This window comes from Xiphophorus maculatus, chromosome 6 (assembly GCF_002775205.1).
Source record: "Xiphophorus maculatus strain JP 163 A chromosome 6, X_maculatus-5.0-male, whole genome shotgun sequence".
NCBI classification, from domain to species: Eukaryota; Metazoa; Chordata; class Actinopteri; order Cyprinodontiformes; family Poeciliidae; genus Xiphophorus; species Xiphophorus maculatus.
Window position 1 is genome coordinate 24,213,713 of NC_036448.1, and position 21,864 is coordinate 24,235,576.

At 35.0% G+C, this 21,864-nt stretch overlaps 2 protein-coding genes across 3 annotated transcripts; one reads left to right on the forward strand and one right to left on the reverse strand.

The window, feature by feature from the left end:
- The first annotated feature begins 1,034 nt into the window (after positions 1–1,034).
- LOC102230354 (protein lifeguard 1-like) lies at positions 1,035–11,320 on the forward strand. Of its 2 annotated transcripts, none has more exons than XM_023335560.1 (7): positions 1,035–1,744; positions 2,556–2,926; positions 3,923–4,123; positions 4,235–4,363; positions 5,210–5,353; positions 6,787–6,917; positions 11,250–11,320. In XM_023335560.1, exons 2-7 carry the CDS (start codon positions 2,684–2,686, stop codon positions 11,305–11,307), a joined length of 906 nt encoding a protein of 301 aa, XP_023191328.1. In that variant the 5' UTR covers positions 1,035–1,744; positions 2,556–2,683; the 3' UTR covers positions 11,308–11,320. The 2 variants fall into 2 exon arrangements, with proteins under 2 accessions (XP_023191328.1, XP_023191327.1); XM_023335559.1 differs by having other exon boundaries at positions 2,679–2,926.
- parp2 (poly(ADP-ribose) polymerase 2) lies at positions 6,991–21,672 on the reverse strand. Its single transcript, XM_005796550.3, has 17 exons — positions 21,509–21,672; positions 20,649–20,858; positions 19,698–19,871; positions 19,538–19,608; positions 18,925–18,975; positions 18,234–18,330; positions 17,335–17,410; positions 17,153–17,255; positions 15,781–15,934; positions 15,552–15,690; positions 15,408–15,471; positions 14,634–14,768; positions 11,297–11,424; positions 10,802–10,901; positions 9,726–9,824; positions 9,461–9,585; positions 6,991–8,422 (listed from the first exon to the last, which is right to left on the reverse strand). The coding sequence occupies exons 1-17, from the start codon at positions 21,579–21,581 to the stop codon at positions 8,263–8,265; spliced, it is 1,959 nt and encodes a 652-aa protein (XP_005796607.1). The 5' UTR covers positions 21,582–21,672; the 3' UTR covers positions 6,991–8,262.
- Positions 21,673–21,864: the final 192 nt, after the last annotated feature.

Below are 21,864 nucleotides of genomic sequence, written 5' to 3' on the forward strand. Positions count from 1 at the left end.
GCAGATAGAATCTAAATGATAGAAGAAAAAAACTCACAATGCTCTTGGAGAATCTGGTGAGATGCGTTGGTGACATTTATAAAACTCGGCTCTTCGTTTGTTCGTTTCTACAGAAAGATAACATCGGCCGGGTTATGGGAAGCCTGGGCTGCGTTTATCTGCTTTGTGTTTGTTGCTGCTGTGTAGGTTTGCTCTGCAGCAGCTGTTTCAAGTCTACCCAACCACACAATGACCCTCAGCCATTTCCTCTTTGTGCTTTTATGTCAAGACCAAACTCTCAGTTTTACCCTTCAAGCTAACAAGCTGCAGAGCATGAATCTATGGTTTGCTTTGTGCAGACATGACCAGAAGGAAATGTTGTTTCAAGGTTAACTCCTTCCTGTTTCTAGTTGTTTACGATGATCATCAAACCCAGTCAGTGTCACCTTAAGAGTCCAGCTAAAACCAGAACACATCTAATATGCAAACTGACTGATCCTTCAAACAGAAAAGTCCAGATGTCATCGCTTAGCATCAATTATAACTTCTGCAGCAGAAAGAAGAGTTTTCACTGCAAAAATCTTACCAAGTAGTTTTGGTCAAGTTTAGAGCGCAAATATCTTTATACACTTGAAAAAAACTACTTTTCAGCAAGATAGAGGAGCTTTTTTTTTAAGTCAGTAATTTCTTAATACTGATTAAAAAGTTCAGTTCCACAAGCAGATTATTCCACTTATAACATGGCAAATGTTTTGTTATAAGTTAAATAATCTGCCGTATTACCGGGTTAATACATTTTTAGATGCAATAATTTGATGAAATGTAAATACTCCTTTCCCATTATATTATTGTCTTTATACACCTGCCAGTATTGCTTTATTTAACATATATATTTAAATGAATCTGAGTCAACACTTGTGACCTTGAGTGTGTAATAAATTCAAAGTTTAACAGCAGCAACAACTTTCTGAGTTTGCTTCTGCAACAGGAAAAAAGGAAACTGAGGGTAGATCTATAATCTGATATCTGTGCCTGAACCAGAGGAAGCAGAAAAACTGAAAAAACTTTTATAAAGTGGCAAAAGACTCATTTTAAAGTCTGTTGGTTGCTTTTTGTTTTGTTGATCTACTAGATCAAAAACCATCAACAAACGGGAAGTTATAAAAACAACTTGTGTCAACCGACGTTTCTTTCAGCGATTAGTCAGATCCGTCCTAACTTTCAGTTTCTGTTTGAGTTCAGAACCAAAATCTGAGTTGTGACGACACCCAAAATTACAACCAATTAATAATTTATCCTTAAAATGTATTTTTTAAGTGTCTTGCGTGTTTTAAATGTATTCCTGCCAAAGCACAGAGTGTTCCTACAGTTCTCCAGATGTTCTAGATCTTTTTAAACAAAATTTGAAAATGTGAATTAAAAAAAGCTGATTTTTCTACATCTAGCTTTAAAAAAAAGAGGATGGGTAGATTATCGTTGTCACTTGGAGACAACGATAAAGGTAATAAGTTCTGATAATATAAACATTTCCTCTTTATTTCCTTTCTATATGCATTTACAGATAAAAACCTCTGAAGGTCGCGACCTTCAGGAATCTGTAGTCGTGATCGCTGCCAATCTTTTCTGAGTTAACATGAGGCGAGTCATCAGAGCGAAACTGTTTGCATCACTTTAAAGAGACAAGAAGTCTCTTAAAAGTGAGTTTTATCATTTCCTCCTCAAACAGCAGAACTGCTTCAACTTGTGGAGCCGCTCAGAGGAAAAGGTAAGAGGACCGGTTGGTTTATTCTGAAACATTTTAAAATGCTGCGAAGTTTTACAGAGAAATCTCAAAGGGCAACTTAAACCACCAAATTTAAGGATAAAACAAGTCTAAGAACTAAAACATCTCTACTTGAGACGAGGGAAAAGATGTGCAGATATTGAGCCAAATAAATCTATTGAATTGTTTTTTTTTATCTTCAGGTAAAATTCTCTTCTACAAAAATTACATAGATAGACAAGACTACTCTTGTGCCTAAGTGATTTATTTAATAAATTTTTAAAAATAATTATATATTGTCTTATTAAAAATAATACACTTATTATTATAGCCCTTTACAATACACACTAGCAAGTGGCTAATTTTGCTTAACTTAGATAAAAATGTTTTTTAATCCTCTTTTTAACTTGAGTAAAAAAAGATACAACACAAGAGACAGTAGAATAAATTTAAAAAATACTTAATAAATGCCACACTACTGAGTATTAAAAGCCACGTTGAGCATAAATGCCTCTGTTTTCAGCTGAGATTTGTCACAGTGGGACAATTTTAAATAAAACGTCCAAATTTAATGATTGGTGAAGGATTTTTTTCTTTTGATGATAAACAGGTGACTGCTGTCAGTTTAATTTACTGTATATTTTGAGGTGGATCTTTAAAAATAAAAAAAACGAAACTTCTAAAAGCAGTGATTTCTTCCTGAAAGTTAAGAAAGTAACTACTGTCTTTCTAAATACGGTACATTTTGTTCAAATTCAGATTTACGGTTAATCAACAGAACTGAAAAACTGATTTTTGTCATAATTCTTCACAGCTCAAGTTTTACTTCTGCATTTCTTTTCCACATTGATGCAAAAGGAGAGTTCACCCTAATCGACTCACTTCTGCTGGTGAACTACTTCTCCCTCACGTGAGTCTCTGAATCTTTCTGTTTCAGCCAACATGGCCGATGAAAGAGAGCCACTCATACCTAAGCCGTCTTCGCCTCCACCGTATTCCTACCATGACCAGTCGCCTCCAGCTTACTCTGCGGACCCAGTCGGGTACGGTCCGCACCAAAGTGAGGCCGTTGTCACCAGATACGAGTCTTTCCGAGACATAAACCCAGAGATCGCATCGGACACGACTCCCTTTGTGTCGTCGTCGTTTGAGGACGAAACCGTGAGGAGAGGGTTTGCTAGAAAGGTTTGTCTCCACTCAAATGTTCAATTATTACACTACAAAAACACAAAATCTTACCAAGTTTTTTGGGTCTAGTTTCTATATCTTAGTACACTTGAAATAAACAAAACTACTTACAAGTAACTTTTCAGCAAGATATAGGAGTCAGTAATTCCTTAATATTGATTTTAAAAAGTACGAGTTACATTGGCAGATTTTTTCACTTAAAACATGAGTAAAATGTCTTGCTATAAGTAAAATGATCTGCCAATGGAACTAGTTCGTTTTAGGTAACCAATTAATGTAATAGTGACATTTAGCGTCGCTTTTTGGGCCAAAAATAAGTTTCTACCATTTATGTTAAATGCCTTAAAATATTTCTCTATTATTCTGACATGTGTGAGAACAATTCCCTTTCCAACGAAGAAAATAAATCCTTTTAGAAACCACGGGATTAGCCAATCATCTTGAGATTCGGGTCGCTCAATCATACCATCAGACATTTGGACTTTATTTACCAAAGTTATGGGGGGAACTAAATATTTCAGCTATTCCCACTCCATAACATGGCAACTGATTAATTTACCAGCAAGTCTTTAACTGTTTATACAAATCCTGTACATTTGGAAACGTTTGCTCTTTAATTGCTACAGTCACCTTGGTGGAACCAAATATTTCAGCTGCCTGAAATAATCGGTTCCCTCTCCATTTAAAAAAAACTTATTAATTGTATTCATTCTTCTCATCATAAACAACACATTCTATGGATTTGAAAACATTTGCTTTATACTTTTTAATGTTACGACGGAGAAATTTCTCCTATGTTCTTTACAAATCAATGGTTTACGGATGTCGCTTGTGCGACAGATTTACGGGTGTACCAGAAACGCAACACAAAGGTTCCGGCTCAGGTGCGTAAAAAAACCAGTTAATTGCGTTAAAATCTATGTAGTTAATAAATCGAAATTAACGCGGTAAAGTGCGAGCTCTAATACACACGTCTCTTACTTTCTCCTGCAGGTGTTTAGCATCCTGACGCTCCAGCTGCTGTTCACCTTTAGCGTGGTCTGCGTGTTCACCTTCTCCAGCGTGGTGAAAGAGGCCGTGCAGGAAAACTTGTGGGCCTACCTCAGCTCCTTCATCGTCTTCATCGTGGTGGCCTTCACCCTCAGCTGCTGCAGGTCCTTCAGCCGGCGTCACCCCTGGAACCTCGTGGGGCTGGTGGGCATATTTCTCTCAAAGCAAACTAAATAAATAAATAGGTCAAACAGTAAAGCTGCAAAGCATAGACAACGAGCAAAGTGTGTTATAAAGTGAATTTTCTCGCTGCAGGTTATCGTCACCCTAAGTCTGTCTTACATGGTGGGGACCGTCGCCTCCTTCCACAACACCACCGCCGTGGTCATCACCATGGGGGTGACGCTGGTCATGTCTGTCGCCATTATCGTCTTCGCATCACAGGTTGGCGGTGCTTTTTCATTCAAAAATCTCCTAAATAAGGAAAATTATTATTCCGTCTGTCTGTAATATCGATTTGAGGTCCGTTTGAGGCCTCTTTAGAGCGTCTTGCTAGTTTTTCCGTTGGGATTTGCTGGGGTTGCTAGGGAACGGGCTGGGGTTGCTAGGGAACGGCGCATCGCCCGCTAATTTGTATCGTTACATTCCGAAGGTTTTTTAAACGACTCAGACAAAAACCTTGACTTATTGCCAGATTTTTAAGCTGTTTTTAGAAAGCAGTTGAGACACAAATGGAAATACAAAATGATATATTTTTAAATAATACATCCCTGCAAAATGAACCAAAATACTGATGGGTAGAATGCACAAATCAAGCTACATACACAAAGCTTATATAGATATTTAGCAACTTCATTAATTAGGCGTTATTAAGTATTTACTTAATAAAAACATGATTGATTTATTGATTGGTAACTGTGTGTTGTTGGTTATTTTATGTTGGATTTTAAAATAAGAGGATTTGGCTGCAGCTTCCCTAAATGAAAATTGAACAGAACAGATAAACCAACAGCAAAATGGATTCACACAAAAATAAAAAATACAAAAACAATAAAATAAGAGTAAGAAACTGTACATTAAGGGCAGATTTACAATATAAGACTGTAACAATTTAATTATTAAAAACAGATTTTAAAAAAGTGCAACTGAAAAAACATAATTAAAAACATTTTTAAAAAATCATATATGCCTGTAATCAACATCAATTGCCAGTTTGCAGATCCTGGTTTGCATCCAGCGGCACTAATCTTCAGTGACGTATTTCTGGGTGTCCTTCTGTTCTGCTTTCAGACTCGTTATGATTTCACTCTTTATTACGGCGTCCTATTAATCATGGCTGTAGACGTCCTCATGTTTGGGTTCTTCTGCACCTTCTACTACTCCCACGTGGCCAACATCATTTATGGATGTCTTGGAGCGCTGCTGTATTCTCTGGTAAGAGCATCCCTGCTCTTTTTTATTTTACATAAAAGGCGATCAGAACATTTATGTGTTTATTTATTTAATTTAGTCCCTTATAGCACTCCATACATTCAAATACAGGATACTTACACAGAACCTGCAAGTGATGTTAAAAAATTTACAAGTTATTTTTTTGTCATTTATAGAATATTTTTAATAAACAGAAATCAAATTACTTTTCTGGAACTGAAAGGTTACTTTCCAAATCCTTGACGAAGTACGTGTGACATTAACAAAACTTAAAGGTTAGTTTTTAATAAGTTAAGGGGCAGTATTATGGAAAATCTACTTTTTGAATTTTATGTAATGTTATACCTTCATCAAAAACATACTTGATTGTTTCACCCATGTTTGAGAAATCCTTGATTCTCCTGTGGCAACCATTCCCGCAGACTATTACCACAAAATTTCTCGTTGGACAATTCCCTCCTTCGGCCCTTCCAGACTAGCGGCAGCAGCAATTAGCAAACATCTGGTGGAACTGTGGTTCTCCTGAGCTCATCATATGAACTACTTCTCAGTCCAACACTCCTAAGAACGGTTCTAAACGACATAGTGGAGGAGCGTTGTTGTATTGACGTACTGCAGGAGTGTCGGAAAGAGTAGGCACTTCTTAAAGACACAGAGGTCCAATTTCAATGTGTCAAATTGCAAAGTAAAATTTTTTTTCAGTCATGCTTGATACAAATAGCATTTTTATAACAACTGAAGATAAAATAGTTATTTGATTATATCATAAAATAGCACCATGTGGCTGGAAAATACATATTACTCCTCCATAACCCAGAAGAATGCAGCACGTGGTTTCTGGATGGTAAATCAACAACAACGCACTTTATCTTTTCCAACAGCCATTGTACAAAACACACAGACCAAACGTCCATCACCATCTTCAACAACTCTTTGAAAAATTTAATTTAATGAGTTACAACATTTAATTTAATAAAGTATTTTTGAATTTAAATTTGGAACTCTACTTGGGTTGCTAGGTAACGGATTAGAGCTGGGCTGGGGTTGCTAGGTAACGGCGCAGTGCTCTTAGATTGTGACTTAACAGTTGGGATGTTCCCCAAAAAGGTTTAACATACTCTGCCTAAAAAATGGCTGAGTGGTTGTTTTTGTTTTTTATCTCTTGGGCTGCTTTTAGAAACAGTAGAGACCAAAATGGAAGTATAAAAACATCCAAAATGTGAATTTTTCATAACTGGTCCCCTTTCAATAACAGTTATGATTATTAATAGGAGTGAGAAATCTCACAAAACTCACAGCCAGGAAAAAGGGAAATATTATTAATATCTCCAGTGACTCTAGGAATGCTGATTGCATAAATAAGGGAAGTGTTTTAATAATAAAGCTGCGGTTCTCTAATTTCTCACCCTGCTTAACTCTTTCCCTTCCTGGCTCAGTTCCTGCTGGTCGACTGTCAGCTGATGATGGGAAAGATGAGCTATCGGCTGAATCCGGAGGAATACGTCAACGCTGCTCTCACCATCTACCTGGACATAATCCTCATCTTCCTCTACCTGCTGGGGAGGAGGTGATACTGTGTAAAACACTACCTAAACCGAAATTATCAAGCATTATAATGTATATAACTCAGCAGCACAATACAGTTTTCCCAGGTTTGTTTATTTACACCAAGAAATAAACATCACAATTGATTCTTTTGCATTGTTACACTGTATTTTATTGCATCCATATTGTCTAAAGCCGTTCTTTACTGCATTTGATCACAGAGGTTACATATGTTTTAGAGAAAACGAGCAAAAAAACAAAGAAGGAAGGTAATAAACAGCTTTTATTATAAGGAGGATAATCCCATAAAGAAAAAAACATGAATGAAATATAGTGCAAAAGTTTTTTTTCTTCATCTCAGGCAGAATTTGTTATGTGTAATACACCCACAGTTTAGCTCTACTAACCAAGAAGTAACTTTGAATTAACTTAGTCGACTGCAGCAGCACGGAAATATGGCAAAAAGTTTTACAATTTAAACCTTAACATCCAAACAGAGATTTTAATAATCAAATCTATCAGCTTTAAGGCTTCTGATAATTTTTAGAGAAGAAAGGCTCCTGGGCCAAATGCTGCAATCATTTAAAGCCTTTACATGATTTAAAGAGGCACTGATGGCCTTCCTTATATAAAATCTGATGCAAAAACACAACATCTTACCAATTATTTTTGGTCTGTTTTCTAATGTAAATATCTTAGCACACTTAAAATAAGACAAAGCTAACTTATACTTTTTCAACAAGCTACAGGAACTGGTTCAGAGTCAATAATTTCATAATTTTGATAATATTTCCACTTACAGATTATTTCAATTATGACAAAACATTTTTCCAGTGAAATTATACGTAAGACGAACTAGTATTTTTTCATCAATATTGAAGAATTATTGACTCTAAACAAGCTTCTATATCTTGATGGAAAGTTACTTTGTTAGTTTTGTCTTATTTGAGTGTACTAACATGTTTGCACTAAAAAACTAAGCAAAAATACTTGGTAAGATTTAAAGTTTTTGAAGTCTATTTGATTTAAATCTTTATTATACTTCAACTGGAAGTTATTGCTTTCAAAATATCAGCTTGAGCCCCGGACCAATGGTTTGATCAGGAAATAATGTCACTGCACATTTTCTTATAAAAATGTACGACTGGTTGAAATATAATTTTATTCAAATTTTGGGAAACAGTTTTTAAAAAATGCTGCCACATTATTCTCCAAATGGTTGACCAAGTAAACTTTTATGAGTTGACATAAAAACTTCTGAAATCTGCCTAGCAACAGGAGAGTCTTCAAGTCGCCGAACCCACAGTAAAACAGTAAGATTTCCCCAACAGGGCAGTGATCCAGACTGGCCCGGGTCGGACTGGTTTTCACCAGAGAGAGGAGTAGTTAAACTGGATCCGCAGCAGGTACCTCATCCGGGTCTGAGCCGGGTTGTAAACGATGAACTCGTTGTAGAGCAGAGAGTAGCCGTTGGAGTTAGAAACCCCCGTTTTAACGCCGGGACCCATCGGAACCGTCGCTCCGTTGCTGAGGGAGAAAAAAATACAGACAAGGAGTCAGAGGTCATTGGTTTAGACACGTTTATGTTTTCATACTTCATAATTACTTTGTTTTTTCTACTTATTTGTATAGAAATAAACTGAAGTTGTCATCTAGGAACGATCTAGAGTCAGTGTGCAGCTTCAATTACTGCAGCTAGAAACTATAGATCAGATTGGATTCTGACCTGAACATTCAGAGCCACATAAAGATGGTTACAAAGTCGGCCTTTTATCACCTGAAGAACGTTTCCAGGACTAATGTCCCAACAAGATCTAGAGAAACTCATCCATGTGTTCATCTTTAGTCACATTGATTACAGCAGCAGTGTCTTTACAGGTCTGCCTAAGCTGATCCAGAACGCTGCTGCTGGTGTTCTGACTAAAACCAGGTATATAGAGCCCATCACCCAGTTCTACAGTCCTTACACTGGCTCCCAGTAGCTCAGAGAATAGACTTTAACATACTGTTAGTTTATAAATCACTGAACGGCTTAGCACCACAATACATTAAAGATCTGCTGTTGTCATAGCAACCTTCCAGAACCTCTCAGGGCTTCTGGTCCTGGTTCTGCTCTGCATCCCCAGAACCAAGCATGGAGAAGCAGCATTCAGTTTCTATCCTCAACAAATCTGGAACAAACTTCCAGAAAACTGCAAAACACCCGAAACACTGATTTCCTTTTAAATCAAGACTGTTTAGAGTTGCTTTGCTTTGGAAACATAATAAATGAAACAGTGACCAACATTTTTGATGTGAAATGAAAACCAGTAATGTCTCTTACTGGTTTTCTCAATCGTTGACCATATGATGCTTTTTCTGACTGTTTATTTTTCTGTTTTTATGATGTAAAGCGTTTTGAACTGCCTTGTTGCTGAAATGTGCTACACAGATAAACTTGTTGAACTTGACTGATATTTACCTGAAGCGCTTTAACTCAAACATTTACATAAAAAGTAATTGACTGTAAATTTCTTTGCTTGATGGCAGATTTTAAGTTAAATGTGGAGATGTGACAAGACTAACAGCGTGACGGCGTTTTTTGGGTCGGGTCCGGTCACACCCAGGCCCTTGGTGCTGTGTTTTCCTGCAGGCAACTTATGGGCCTCATAGTCGGCGTCCAGCAGCTCGTTACTGTCCCCTAAAGCCACCTGCAGACAAACATGTTGATACATATGACAGAGCTGGGTGTAAAATGTGGGCAAAGCAACCAACATGACATAAGGCTCAACAAATAAACATTAAAACTGTTTTGGAGAACAAATCTTTTTCTGAAAACACGTTTTCTCACCTCACTCAGCAGCAGCAATCCAACATGGTGGCTCTGGTTGGCGAAACAGTAGTTGGCACTTTTTGACGACATGTCTGCGAAGTAAATCCCTTTACCAAACTGACGGAGAAAAACCAGAAGGTCGAGTTATTTTTATGTTTTATAATAAATTTAAACCTGCAAAGCGTCTTTATGTCTTCTAGAGAGGTGGAGAAAACTTACATTTCTTCAAAAAATAATAATTTTATTAGATTTGCTTTTCTTTCCTGATACAGATTTATCTAATTATGTACATTTAAATAAACAGAAAATGTATTTTCCCTTTCTTTTCTATATTTTTCTGACCTCTCTGTGCTTCCATTGTTTTTTATTCAAGCTAAAACCTTGTCTACGTTTGGTTTTCTGCAGGTTTTAAACACAGGATTAAAGGTTGAAATTCCCCTACAAAATGCCTGAACTGCTAAAAAAAGAAAAGAAAAAAGTCTCTAATTTATGGTAAAATAGAATTTTTCAGAGTAAATACGGCAAAATCTGGCAACCAATTCTGTGGTTGCCAGAATTTTACCGTATTTATATGGTGAAACAGCTGCTGGTATTTTACCATACATTAAAGACATTTTTTTTCTTTTTATAGTTTGACACCCGCTGGAAAAATTTTTTCAAACTTTTCAAGTACAAATAAGTTAAAATGAAAGTAAATAATATGGTATATAATTTATGCGTCAGAAAAATCACTGTGAATGTTTTGGACAGAGGAAGAAAGGACATTTGGAAGGAAACACTGGATAAAGTACAAAACATTTGAACAACAAGATATAGAATAAAGTCTTTAAATGCAAATATTTTTGTATACACTTTTTATTTGTATTTTCCTGATAATACTAAATTAAAACTAGATTGTTAAAATTCAGAAAACATGGAGAAATTCTGGCAATAAAAACCAAACTAGTTTATATTTAATGAGGTTTTTGTGCTCAGATTAACAGTTTTTATTTGCAGTTTTTGTTTGATATGAATAATTCTGTAAAATATTGTTTTAAAACGGGGAAAAAAGCTCAAAATTAATGCATTTGTGTGTGAAAGCCTCTCCTTCGTACCATGTAGCCGGTGACGGGGGCCTCAGGCGGCGCCACTCGGAGCCCCTTACTGAGGATCCCGACCCAGTTAGACAGACGGGAGCCGTGCCACAGCAGAGTCCTGGTGCAAACAAAACCACACACATGAACACAGGGATGGCAAAACCCAACATGTGCACTGCAAGAACACAAAACCTAACAACTGCTTTTGGTTTTTAGTGCAAATATCTAAAATATACTGGAAATAAGATTAAACTAACTTCATCAAGATTTAGGAGCTTGTTTTAAGTAAATAATTGAGTGTTCTAGTTCCACTTGTAATTAATTGAAAAAAATAATTGAGACTAGAACTAGAACTGTTTCATCAATATTAAGGAATTATTGATTTCACTAGTAAGTTAGTTTTGTCTTACTTCAACTGTGCTTGAAACTAAATAAATAAACTTGGTAATATTTTGTGTTTTTGCAGCGTGGAGCAGAAGGAGCCATCTCCAGACTGGTTCTGGCTCGACCCACCTGTTGTGTAAATGAGACAGGAAGTTGTCGCTCTCGCCGCCCCGGTCCACTGAGAAGACGTCCAGGACCTTCATGGTGTAGTCGGAGTGAGTGGGAGCGTGAGTGGACTGCAGGTACCGTTCTATCACCTTCACACAAAGACAGGAGGACAGAAATTAAATACATTTGATCAGTAAATCAAAGATTTAAGTTTTGGAAAATTTGTTGTTGTTTTTTCACCATTTTTTGTGCGCTTAAGGCGGCCATCTTGTTTGACAAGCGGGTTTTATGGCTTCTATTTGGACTTTAAATTTAGGTAAACTCTACGATGACGTATTAGGGCCAGGATTAAGCATATCAATACTTTTATTATCACAATAATTATTGAGATGAACAATAATATTGTTTTTTTTTACCATATTCAAATAATGTATTAACAATAGGATAATAACGCTCTCAAATAAAGTTTAATTTTGTATAAAACATGCCACACTGAACTACAACAGAAAGACTGGAAGATATTTTAAATGTCCAAAATAAAATACAACAATGTAATAAATAAAAACAAAATGAAAATCAAACACAACCAAAACAAGAAATAAAATGCATTATGAAGTCTCTGTAAATAAAATTGCCCTTAAAAAAAAAATCAATCATGAGAATGTAAATTATTGAGCTCATTTTAATTTATCATATGATTGACTGATTAATTTCGACAGGCATAGCCAGGATAAAAATCTGTTTTTATAATGTTTATTTAATTAAAAAATGGGAATAATGTCATAATATTACAAGAGTAAAGCTGTACAACAATAGAGTTGAAATAACACAAGAATAAAGTCAAATTATTAGGAGAATGAAGTAGTAATTTTATGAGAAAAATATGAAACATGAAAATTAAAACCTTTTGAGTAATGTTGAGTATCTTTGAGTTTATACTTTGGTATTTATTTTACAGATAAGGAAATACTTAATCATTTAACCCATCAGCATCAAATTACTATCAATAGCAAGACTTTGAAACAACTGAGCAAACAAACGTGTTTGTTTTTAAAACCAAGTTAACTTTTTTTGTCATTTTAAAATGTTTTTCTAGTAAAATTGGGTCTTTATTCTGCTAAAATTATGACTATTATGACATGAAATTTTCTTAAACAGATCCAGAGTGACGCTACAGTGGAATCTGAGATACATTTGTTTTACATTGTTTTCTGTGTCCACATATTTTCTTAAATTATGTTTAAGAAAATAACTTAAAATTATTCACATAAAAAATTCTCATAGCTTGGCCCAAATACGGCGTTATACAAATCAAAGAGATATTTGAAATAAAAGAAACTTTTTGAAAGTATTTTCTGTCATTTGTAATTTATTTTTTTTACAAGAAAAGCGAGATTGGTATAAGACAATCTCAGATTTTATTTTTAAGTCATTTCGCCCAGCCCTAATTTCTGTGTTTGCCAAATAAACATGGAAGAACAAATCTGAAATAAACAAGATCCTCCTTCTCTTTCTGTTATTTATTGTATTCTCTACAATAAATAACAGATGTGAGGAATAAAAGCCTCGTCATAGTCCTAAAACTAATTTCTTTCCCCTTCCTGTCAAAGTCTGGAGTCAAGCAAACCACGTTTTTGCTCCTCATTCTTTGAAGAGTGGAAGAAAGTGCCACAAAAAGCCTGCGGTTGCACCATTTACAGTCAAGTAAACAGGTTATATTTTTGCTTGAGGTTGATTTTGAGTCTCTTCAGTCAATAAAAATTCTCCAAACAATGAGGTCTAACATGCCGCAAACAGATTATTAAGCAGTTCTTTGACACTATTTCTAGAAACTAATTTGCTTTTTGAGAAATCACAGCCTCGTCGCTGCACAATTAATAACCTTTACAGTACATATAAATATTTTATAAGGCAGGGAATTATGCCTGGATTATTCTGGGTGAAAAAAAATAAGAAAAAAAGATTAAGCTATGCATTTGACTGCACTAAAATCGTGTTATAATTTATATTACCAAATTTCTTCAAAGAGTTGTAGATCCTGATGGCTATGAGCATGAAGGATCTCCTGCAGCAGTCTGTGTTACAGAGACTCGGAAGAAGCTTCTGACTGAACACACTCTGTTGTTGTATGACCGTCTCATGAAAAGGATGCTCAGGATTTATTTTTATATTTTGCATGAAATAAATATTCCTTTTCCTCTAAATGATGAGTTAGAACAGAAATATTTGTTGCTAATATCAGACGTTTCTTTTAGTTTGTCTGGTGGGAGCAGACTACTTTCTAAAACTGATTTTTATACTTAATGAAATAGGAAATCTACTGATGGCCTATTTCATGAACTTAAACAATACAAAAAATGGTAATGAATGCATTAAATTTTATTTAGATAATTTAGATTCAGCTATCAATTAATAAGAAAAACATTAAACAATTGAAAGTGGGACTTTATCAAGCAATAAATCATTTTAAATAAAACTATTCATATTTACGGTCAAGATGTTATTGCGTTAATTTAAATTAATTAGTTACATTGATTTTAATGCAATTAATCGCCTTTTTTTTTTTTACATAGGAAAATCCCAAATAGGAACTTTTGTGTTGTGTTTCTGGTACGCCCGCTAATCTGATGCACAGGCGACATCCGTAAACAAGAGCGATGGACGACAGAACCGCTTTTCTTGGCCGACTGGAGGCTAATTTTTGCTTCAAAATAACGATCTGACTGGCTGCTGGTAAATACTCTATTTATGTTCAAATTGTGCTAAAATAAGTCAGCCGATCAGCGAAGCTATCAAAAACTAAAATAGCATCTCAGTGCTAAACATGGTGCGGTTAGCAAAGTCTACGCTAAAGTCAGCGTCCACAGTTCACATTTCTAAAAAATTACTTTTTAAAAAAATTGCACTTTACATCAATCTGATGGTTGAATAACCTAAATAACATTAAAAACATTTGTTACTGTGCTCATGTGACTTTTTATTCAATAATTTAGCAGCAAAAAATGATTGAATATTTGATTAAAATACGATTAATTTATTCCAATCCTAAATTAATTTGACTAAAATTTTAATCAAGTCCCACCACTAATCATATTATATGCATATAATTGACTGTCATAAGCTGTGCAGTAAGTCAATCACCTTTTGCTACAGCAGCGTTAGCTCCCCCTGCTGGCCACAATGAGAATATACATAGCACATTTAGATAATGAGAAGAAAGTTTACTATAAAGTAATAAATTCAAGTTATCTTTAAACTAGTCAACAGGTAAAATAAATATTTGATGGGTTATTTATTTACTGGATTTTGACGCTCTGTGTATTTGATAATTTCAGGGTAATTATTGAACTTAACCAACCTTGAACTCATGGCTGCTCTGGTCCAAAGGCTCCAGTTGGCACTGCAGGGCGTGATACTGTCTGTCCAAAGGATGCTCGTCACTGTCTGCATTGGACTCGGCCATTTTCACTGCTATCTGGATGTCACTCAGCGCCTTAAACAAAATATTAGACAAAATGATTAGGGATGCACCGATCCACTTTCTTCACTTCTGATACCGATATCTGAGGCTTATCGTTGGCCGACACCGATCCGATACAGAAAAACTGCGCTGAACTGACTTAAAATTGTACTTTTTTAAATAACACAGATATAAATGTACTGAATTACACATTTATTTGACAACTCTGGACCAGAACAGCTCATGTAAACACAGCAGTAGCTTCACAAGCTTGGTCAAAAACAACACAAGACAAGGAAAGCACTGCAAAAACACAAAATCTTAAATATTTTTGGTCTAGTTTCTAGTGAAAATATCTTGGTACAATTAAAATACGACAAAACTAACTTACAAGTAACTTTTCATTAAGTAAAAAGTGTTTGCTTTAAGTAAATAATTCCTTAATATATATATTTTTTAAAGTACCAGTTCCACTGGCAGATTATTTCAACATGGGAAAGATATCTTGTTAAGTGAAATAATCTGAAATAATTTGTTCAGTCAGTGTAACTAGAAGAATAAAAGCCAGAGTAAAATAAATATTATAGAAACTGAAACGAACAAAAAAAAACAGGTTGACTATTTTAATCAAACATGTAAAAAATAAACTGCAACAAATCAGAAATATTTTACCTCCAACAGAGCAATTTTTTCCTTCAGTTCTTCTTCTGAGCGAATCACTGGAGGCGTTTTTAACCTGGAAATTTATTTTCTTTTAATTTCCAAACACCAACACAGACAAATGTTTTCTTTTCAGGGTTATTTCATGCTTCTTACCCAAAGTCATGCGGGATACGGGTGTAAAACTGGTTGCAGGCTTCCAGCAGCTCCTTATTGCTTCCCTTCTTCTTCAAGCACGACTCGATTCTCTTCAGGGCTTCGTATCCGGCGCGGATCTGCTCCGAGGTCAGCTTTCCTGCAGGTAGAAACACAAACGGTTTTTATCAATCCATTCCAGTGTACTTTAAGACTGAGTTATTTATTTTTTTCCCTAAGTGTGGCGGACCAAGAGGAGCTTTTCTGGTGTCGAACTTCATCTCCAGCACACACTCCTCCATGGCTCTGAGGTCACAGATGAGTTCGAGGAGCGACTGGAGCTTCGCTTCCAGCTTGGAGGGCTGTTTTCTGGGCGCGACGTCGACTGTGGTGATGTTCTCCTCCTGGCACGAAACAAAAAAAAGGTTTGTTTTATATATTTCAGACTGGCTTTGTTCATACATCATCAGATTTACTGTGGGTAATATGACTGCAGTTACCAGACTTCTTAAAGATTTTGTTCTACTCAAATTTCCAAAATTAACAAGCTTTTGCATTCAATTTACAATAAGAAATTTGGCAGATATTTAAATATTTCAGACTTAAAATATCGAAGCTGGAATAAAATGACAGTAAAGACATAAGAAAGAAACATAAGGATGAAAGGAATGACATAAAGGACATAAGAAATTATAATATATAAGGAAATACACAAGAAAGTAAGTAAAGAAGGAAGGACAAGGGAAAGAAAGAAGAGAAGGAAAGCACAGCAAAAACACAACATCTTAAGTATTTTTGCTTCAGTTTCTAGTGCAACTATCTCAGTAGACTTGAAATAAAACAAAACTAACTTACAAGTAACTGTTCAGCAAGAAATATGAGCTTGTTTTAAGTAAATAATTCCTTCATATTAATAAAAAAAGTACTGGTTCCACTGGCAGATTATTTCACTTATAACATGGTAAAATATCTGCTAGTGAAAGTAATACTTTTATTTATTAATATTAAGGAATTCTGTATTTTAAACAAGTTCCTATTTCTTGCTGAAAAGTTACTTGTTAGTTTTGTTTTATTTCAAGATATTTGCACTAGAAACTGAAGCACAAATACTTTTTTATGAGAAGGAAGAAAGGACAAAAGTGAGGAATGAAGGACATGAGAGAAAGGAAAGAAATTAAATACAAGAGAAAGTTACGGGAGGACACCAGAAAGGAGTGGAAGGACATAAAAGATAACGAAAAGATGGGAAAACACAAATAAGAGAAAGAAAACCAACAGTAAATATAAGGATGGAATGGACAGAGGATGCAAAGAAAGCAGAATGATAGAAATAAAAAGGAGGGAAAGAAAAAGGAAAGAAAAGGACAATGAAAGGAAACACACAAAGATAAAAGGACCTCAGGAATAATGAAACATTTAGAAAGTAGGATAATAAATAAACTTTCAACTCTGCTGTTACACAGTTATTTTGTTTTTCCAAGCCTAGACAGATCTGGAAAATATTCAAAACCGAAACTTTTCCAGACATTTTTTTTAAAACTCTTTCAATAAAACTCTGTGAAAGTGTAGATACTGAACTGCAGCCAGATCACTGTGGACTGTGTGAACCAGTAGAGACGCACCTTCTCGTTAGCGGCGTAGTCCATGAACACCAGGTCATATTTTCCGGCTACTTTCTCAAAACATTCCCTGTGATCCCACTCGTTCTTTGTCTTATCCAAGAACCTGCAGCAACATTTCAAAGATTCACTCAGAGCAGCGTTTCCCGAAGCTTCTAGGAAACTTGTTAATCAGATAATCTCACTTTTTCTTGAAGATGTCTTTGGCTTTCAGCAGATCTGCCCCGCAGGGTGTGAGGCTGTTCTGACCCACTTTACCCACTGTGGAAACACAAGCGATTAAGAAATGTCTCCTGTCAGCTCTGCTGGTCAGCAGGAGAACTGGAAAGAGTGATTATTTTAGTAATCTATCACTTTATCCTGTATTTCCATTTCATTTATTTATTTTTGAAAACAAGAGAAAAGATGAGCAAACATAACTAAGAACAGAATATTTAGCTTACCTCTACCTTTTTGTTTTAAAAGAACACATTAACATTTATTTAATCCCACCCCATATCTCAATTTAATGAAATATATTATTTATTCACTCAATAATTGTTGTTATTTTCTGGTCATTTTGACGATAAATCGCTTTTTTACACAATATTTGAGATGCCTTAAAAGATTAAAATAAGCAATAAAGTAATTACTTTACTAATAAAACAAACATCTTACTGCCTAAAATAACACAGCATTCCTTTAATAACACTTTCTCATTTATAGAAAAGGATCTGCAGTTAAAAAATACTATCTACAAATATTTTAATAATTGTTTTATTAATAAAGGTGATTAATGGGATATTTTTTGCAGATTTTGAATCAGGTGAAGCTAAAAATGCCACTTTTTTAGCAAATATTTCTGGGTAAAACATATTTACAGACAAAGAATGTCTTTAATCTTAAATGTAAAATGTATTTATTCTTTGTACAGTTTTGGCTTAATTGCAGCTCTGACTGTTGTTCTTCCAGCAAACGGACATTTTTAGAGTCTCTTTACTCCTGTTAATGATTAATTAATTGCTAAATTAGCTCATAACTATTTCAATAATTAATCACAGTTAATCTGATTAATCGTTTGAGTCCTGGTGAGCAGCGGACTCACCTCGGCCCCATCTCATCCAGACGCTGTAAGCCTTGGCGCCGCCGTCCTCCAGCAGCTGGATCAGGTAATATTTATTGTTGTTGAACTGCAGGTTGGTCTGCCAGGCAACACAGAAAATAACAAATAAATGCAAGTAAAACCACAAAATTTAATGAATCAAACAAATTTAATGGGAATCAAAAGGTTTCAAGAATTCAAACAGAGGTCTAGAAGTATTTATTTTACCAAAAACAAGCTAAAGCACTAGCTTGTTCATGAAAAATATTACGTGGGATTTTTGGTAAGATACAGACGAAATTTGATTTAGTTTTTTATTTATTATTAGGTCTGATCTGCAGACTCAGATTTCAACTGATTATGATTAACATCAGAAAATTAAGGCGTTACAAGAACTCTTTTATTTATTCATAGGTTTCTTTTTAATACTCCAAAAAAAATGCGTTATCAAGATTTATTTGCTTTGGTGCATTTAATGACCAGAAAAAAATATTTTTTTTAGTATTTGACTTGTAAACAACCAATCAAAAGAAGATCACAGGAAAATTGATGGATTACAATTTCTGGTTGATTGATTGGTGCATCTGTTACGAAAAAAACAACCAAAAAACACAAAACAAAACAAAAGAGGGTATTTTTTAAAAAGCTGCGGGTTGAAGCAGAAGTAAATGAGGTTTATTTTTCAGTATTTTACCTGGTTCAGCATCACATCGTAAACATCATTTCCTTCACTGTAAACATGAGCCTGAAAGGGAAACATGAAGAATGTTTAAAAATACAAAAATATGCAAATTCTTAAATAGTTTTTAGAAACAAAAATTGTTTTGCATGTTTGCAATTTTATTTGAGCTTCTCCTCCTGAAGTGGCAGATGTGGGAGTGTCTCAAACGGGACATTTCTTAAATATTTTTGAATATTTATAGAGAAAAAGGAAAAAAAGGACAATAACAACAACAGGACAAAACTTTTACAGCACTGATACTGAAAACAAAACAGGAAGCAAGTACAGAAATTACAGCAATTACTTGAAAAAAGATTAATTTACATCTAAACTTAAAATTATGCATCATCCCCTTTTAATCCAGAACTGGAATCATGACTAATTTTGATTGTGTAGGATAAACTCGTATTTTCTGATCTATATTTTCTAGATATATTTTCTTACTAAAGGCAAAAAAAATGTTAAAATATTTTGAGTTAAAATCATCTTTATTGACACATTTCTCTGACTTCAGAAGAATCTGTGACACATTTTTGAACCTGCAGGTGCGAAACCACAGTCAGTGGTTTGTACACAGGAAACGCACCTTTCCCAGTTTAGCTTTGCATTCAGAGTCCACTGGAGCTTTGCCCTTCATCACCACCGTCCTCACCACCTCTGGGCAGAAAAAACACATCAGATACATTCCTGATGATCATTTTTCAGCTCTAGTTTCATAGTTAAAGCTCTGACTTTTTATATTTTACCTTCAGTTTTTATATCCTCTTTAGGCATTTCTTTGGTTTTTGCTGCACTCTTCCTCTGTCCTCTTCTCCTCTTAGCTGCCGGCTGCTCCGCTGTCTCCTCCTCTTCCTCTTCCTCTTTGACTTGAACTGAATCTCCATTTTCAGCCGCCACGTCACCGGCTTCATTTAAACTCTCTAAATTCAAGAAGATTAAAAAAAGATATAAATTCGACCTACCTATCTACACCCTACATAATGTAAATTTATGTTTCTTTTTCTACTTTCAGAATTACCTTTAACACAAGGTAGGGATTTAAAAAAATAATTTGGGAGTTGGAAAGCACCTTGTAGTGGCATCCCAATATTTTTATTTTATGCTCTACATGTCTGAACATACAAAAAACTAATTTGCGTCTTTAATTATAAACTTTTAATACAAGTATTAACAATAAAGCTACAAACGCTGATATATGTGATACGCTCTGCAGATATTTGCACTTCTGCCTTTAACACATTATATTTAGACTTAAGAGTTAGAACCAGCGTAGAGAAAATATTTCTAAGTATCTGTTTCCTGCTATGCCTAAAAATACTAACATGACATGTATTCCTGTCTTTCCAATCTTGAAAAAGGATGAGAGAAATAAGAAAGTGATTGGTTAGGACTAGTGAGATTTTCAAATTGCTTTAAAAAAAAACTGTACTTGTTGCTGATTAGGTTTCGCAATTTTTACATTTTAGTGAACTATATACTGAACTTTTCTGTTTGTTTACACTTTAGAATTAGAGAAACTTCTTGAAACTCTATTGAAACAAAGTTATTTTACCTGTTTTCCATGCATTTGAAAAACTAAACTTCTGAGCTTTCAGATTATTGTAGTATGACAGCTAAAAATAAAAAAGCAATAAATGAATATTTTCTTAGGTAGAAGGATAAAGATTCACTGAAGCAGTAAAAAGATGGATACTTACCAGTTTTTACTATCTGAGAGCGAATCTTTCTCTTGTACTTTGTCGTAGGATTAATCTGGACCATTTTCTTCAGATCAACTTCATATTTCTTCCCTGCGCCAAGAGTCAGAGTGACCGATGTCTTTCCTGATGAGGAAGCTGAGTCCAGCATGGAGCCCGCTTCATCTGGGTACGGTTCCCACTGCCCGTCATCTCCTTTCCACTGCCACACTGAGCACAAACAAGAGTCAGGACAGGTGGGTGGAGTTTATCTCAGTTTATTTACTGATTTATAATTAAGGCATTCAGCAAAACTCCAAACACAATTAACTTAAATATAAATTAATATTGCACAATATAGTCTAAAGCTGATTAATCCTACATTTCTGCCTGAAATCATGTTGTCAATGGTGTTTATTTAAGGTAAATCTGACTCGATACGTCCAGTTGTCTTTTTTATATGTTTTAAAATAAAATTAAAAACCTTTCAAGACTTCAAGAAAAAGGTGATGAGCATATAGCAGTTTGCACAAGCTGAAACTCCAAAACATTGCTTAGTACAAAATTATAGGCTTAATATTTTTTGTAAATCTTTATATCTGGACATTTCAGTCATTTTCCCCCAATTAGCAATGTATTAATAATTGTATTAATATGAACGTAAAAATAGGTTTCTGGCAGAGTGATTGTGAAGGTGGATGGTATGAAGAGCACTTTGCAGATAAAGTAGTTTATTTCTGTCCAAATTGAAGGTTCAGGCCCTTGTCTCAATAGTTACTGCGTCCAGCTCTTTGTTATGATCTCACTGTTGCTTGTCCCGTCATGTCTGGACATTCAGAAATAGCCGCTGGCTTCCTTCCTAGCTAAAAACAAACACCAACCTGTCTTTGTCGGGACTTCCTCGTTTTCTACGGTACTCTGGCTTTTATTTCTGGAACCCCTGGTTCTCCTCATTATGTACTGGATAATTTTATAATTTAGGTGATGGTAGTAAAGGTCCAGAGGCGACAACACAGAGCGCGAAACTCCGCTACTGCTTCCTGGATCGTAGTGAAGCTCGTTTAGGGAGAAGATGACTCACTTCGCAGGCAGACGCGACTGTTTATGCAGTTACCATGACAACAACACTATCTGAAACCAGTCCTGCTGCATCGTTTTTTTTATATTGGGAGTAAAAAACTACATTTTTGGTTGCTTTATTAACATAATAAGTTATATGTTTTTTTTAAAGAAAACA

Coding starts and splice junctions, on each gene's coding strand:
- LOC102230354 (XM_023335560.1), top strand. CDS start 2,684: ATGGCCGATGAAAGAGAGCCACTCATACCTAAGCCGTCTTCGCCTCCA. Junction 4,124..4,234: donor CCTGGAACCTCGTGGGGCTG/GTGGGCATATTT, acceptor TTCTCGCTGCAG/GTTATCGTCACCCTAAGTCT. Junction 5,354..6,786: donor GAGCGCTGCTGTATTCTCTG/GTAAGAGCATCC, acceptor TTCCTGGCTCAG/TTCCTGCTGGTCGACTGTCA.
- parp2 (XM_005796550.3), bottom strand. CDS start 21,581: ATGAGGAGAACCAGGGGTTCCAGAAATAAAAGCCAGAGTACCGTAGAA. Junction 18,976..19,537: donor GCAAAGCTAAACTGGGAAAG/GTGCGTTTCCTG, acceptor TTTCCCTTTCAG/GCTCATGTTTACAGTGAAGG. Junction 18,331..18,924: donor ACGATGTGATGCTGAACCAG/GTAAAATACTGA, acceptor GTTGCCTGGCAG/ACCAACCTGCAGTTCAACAA.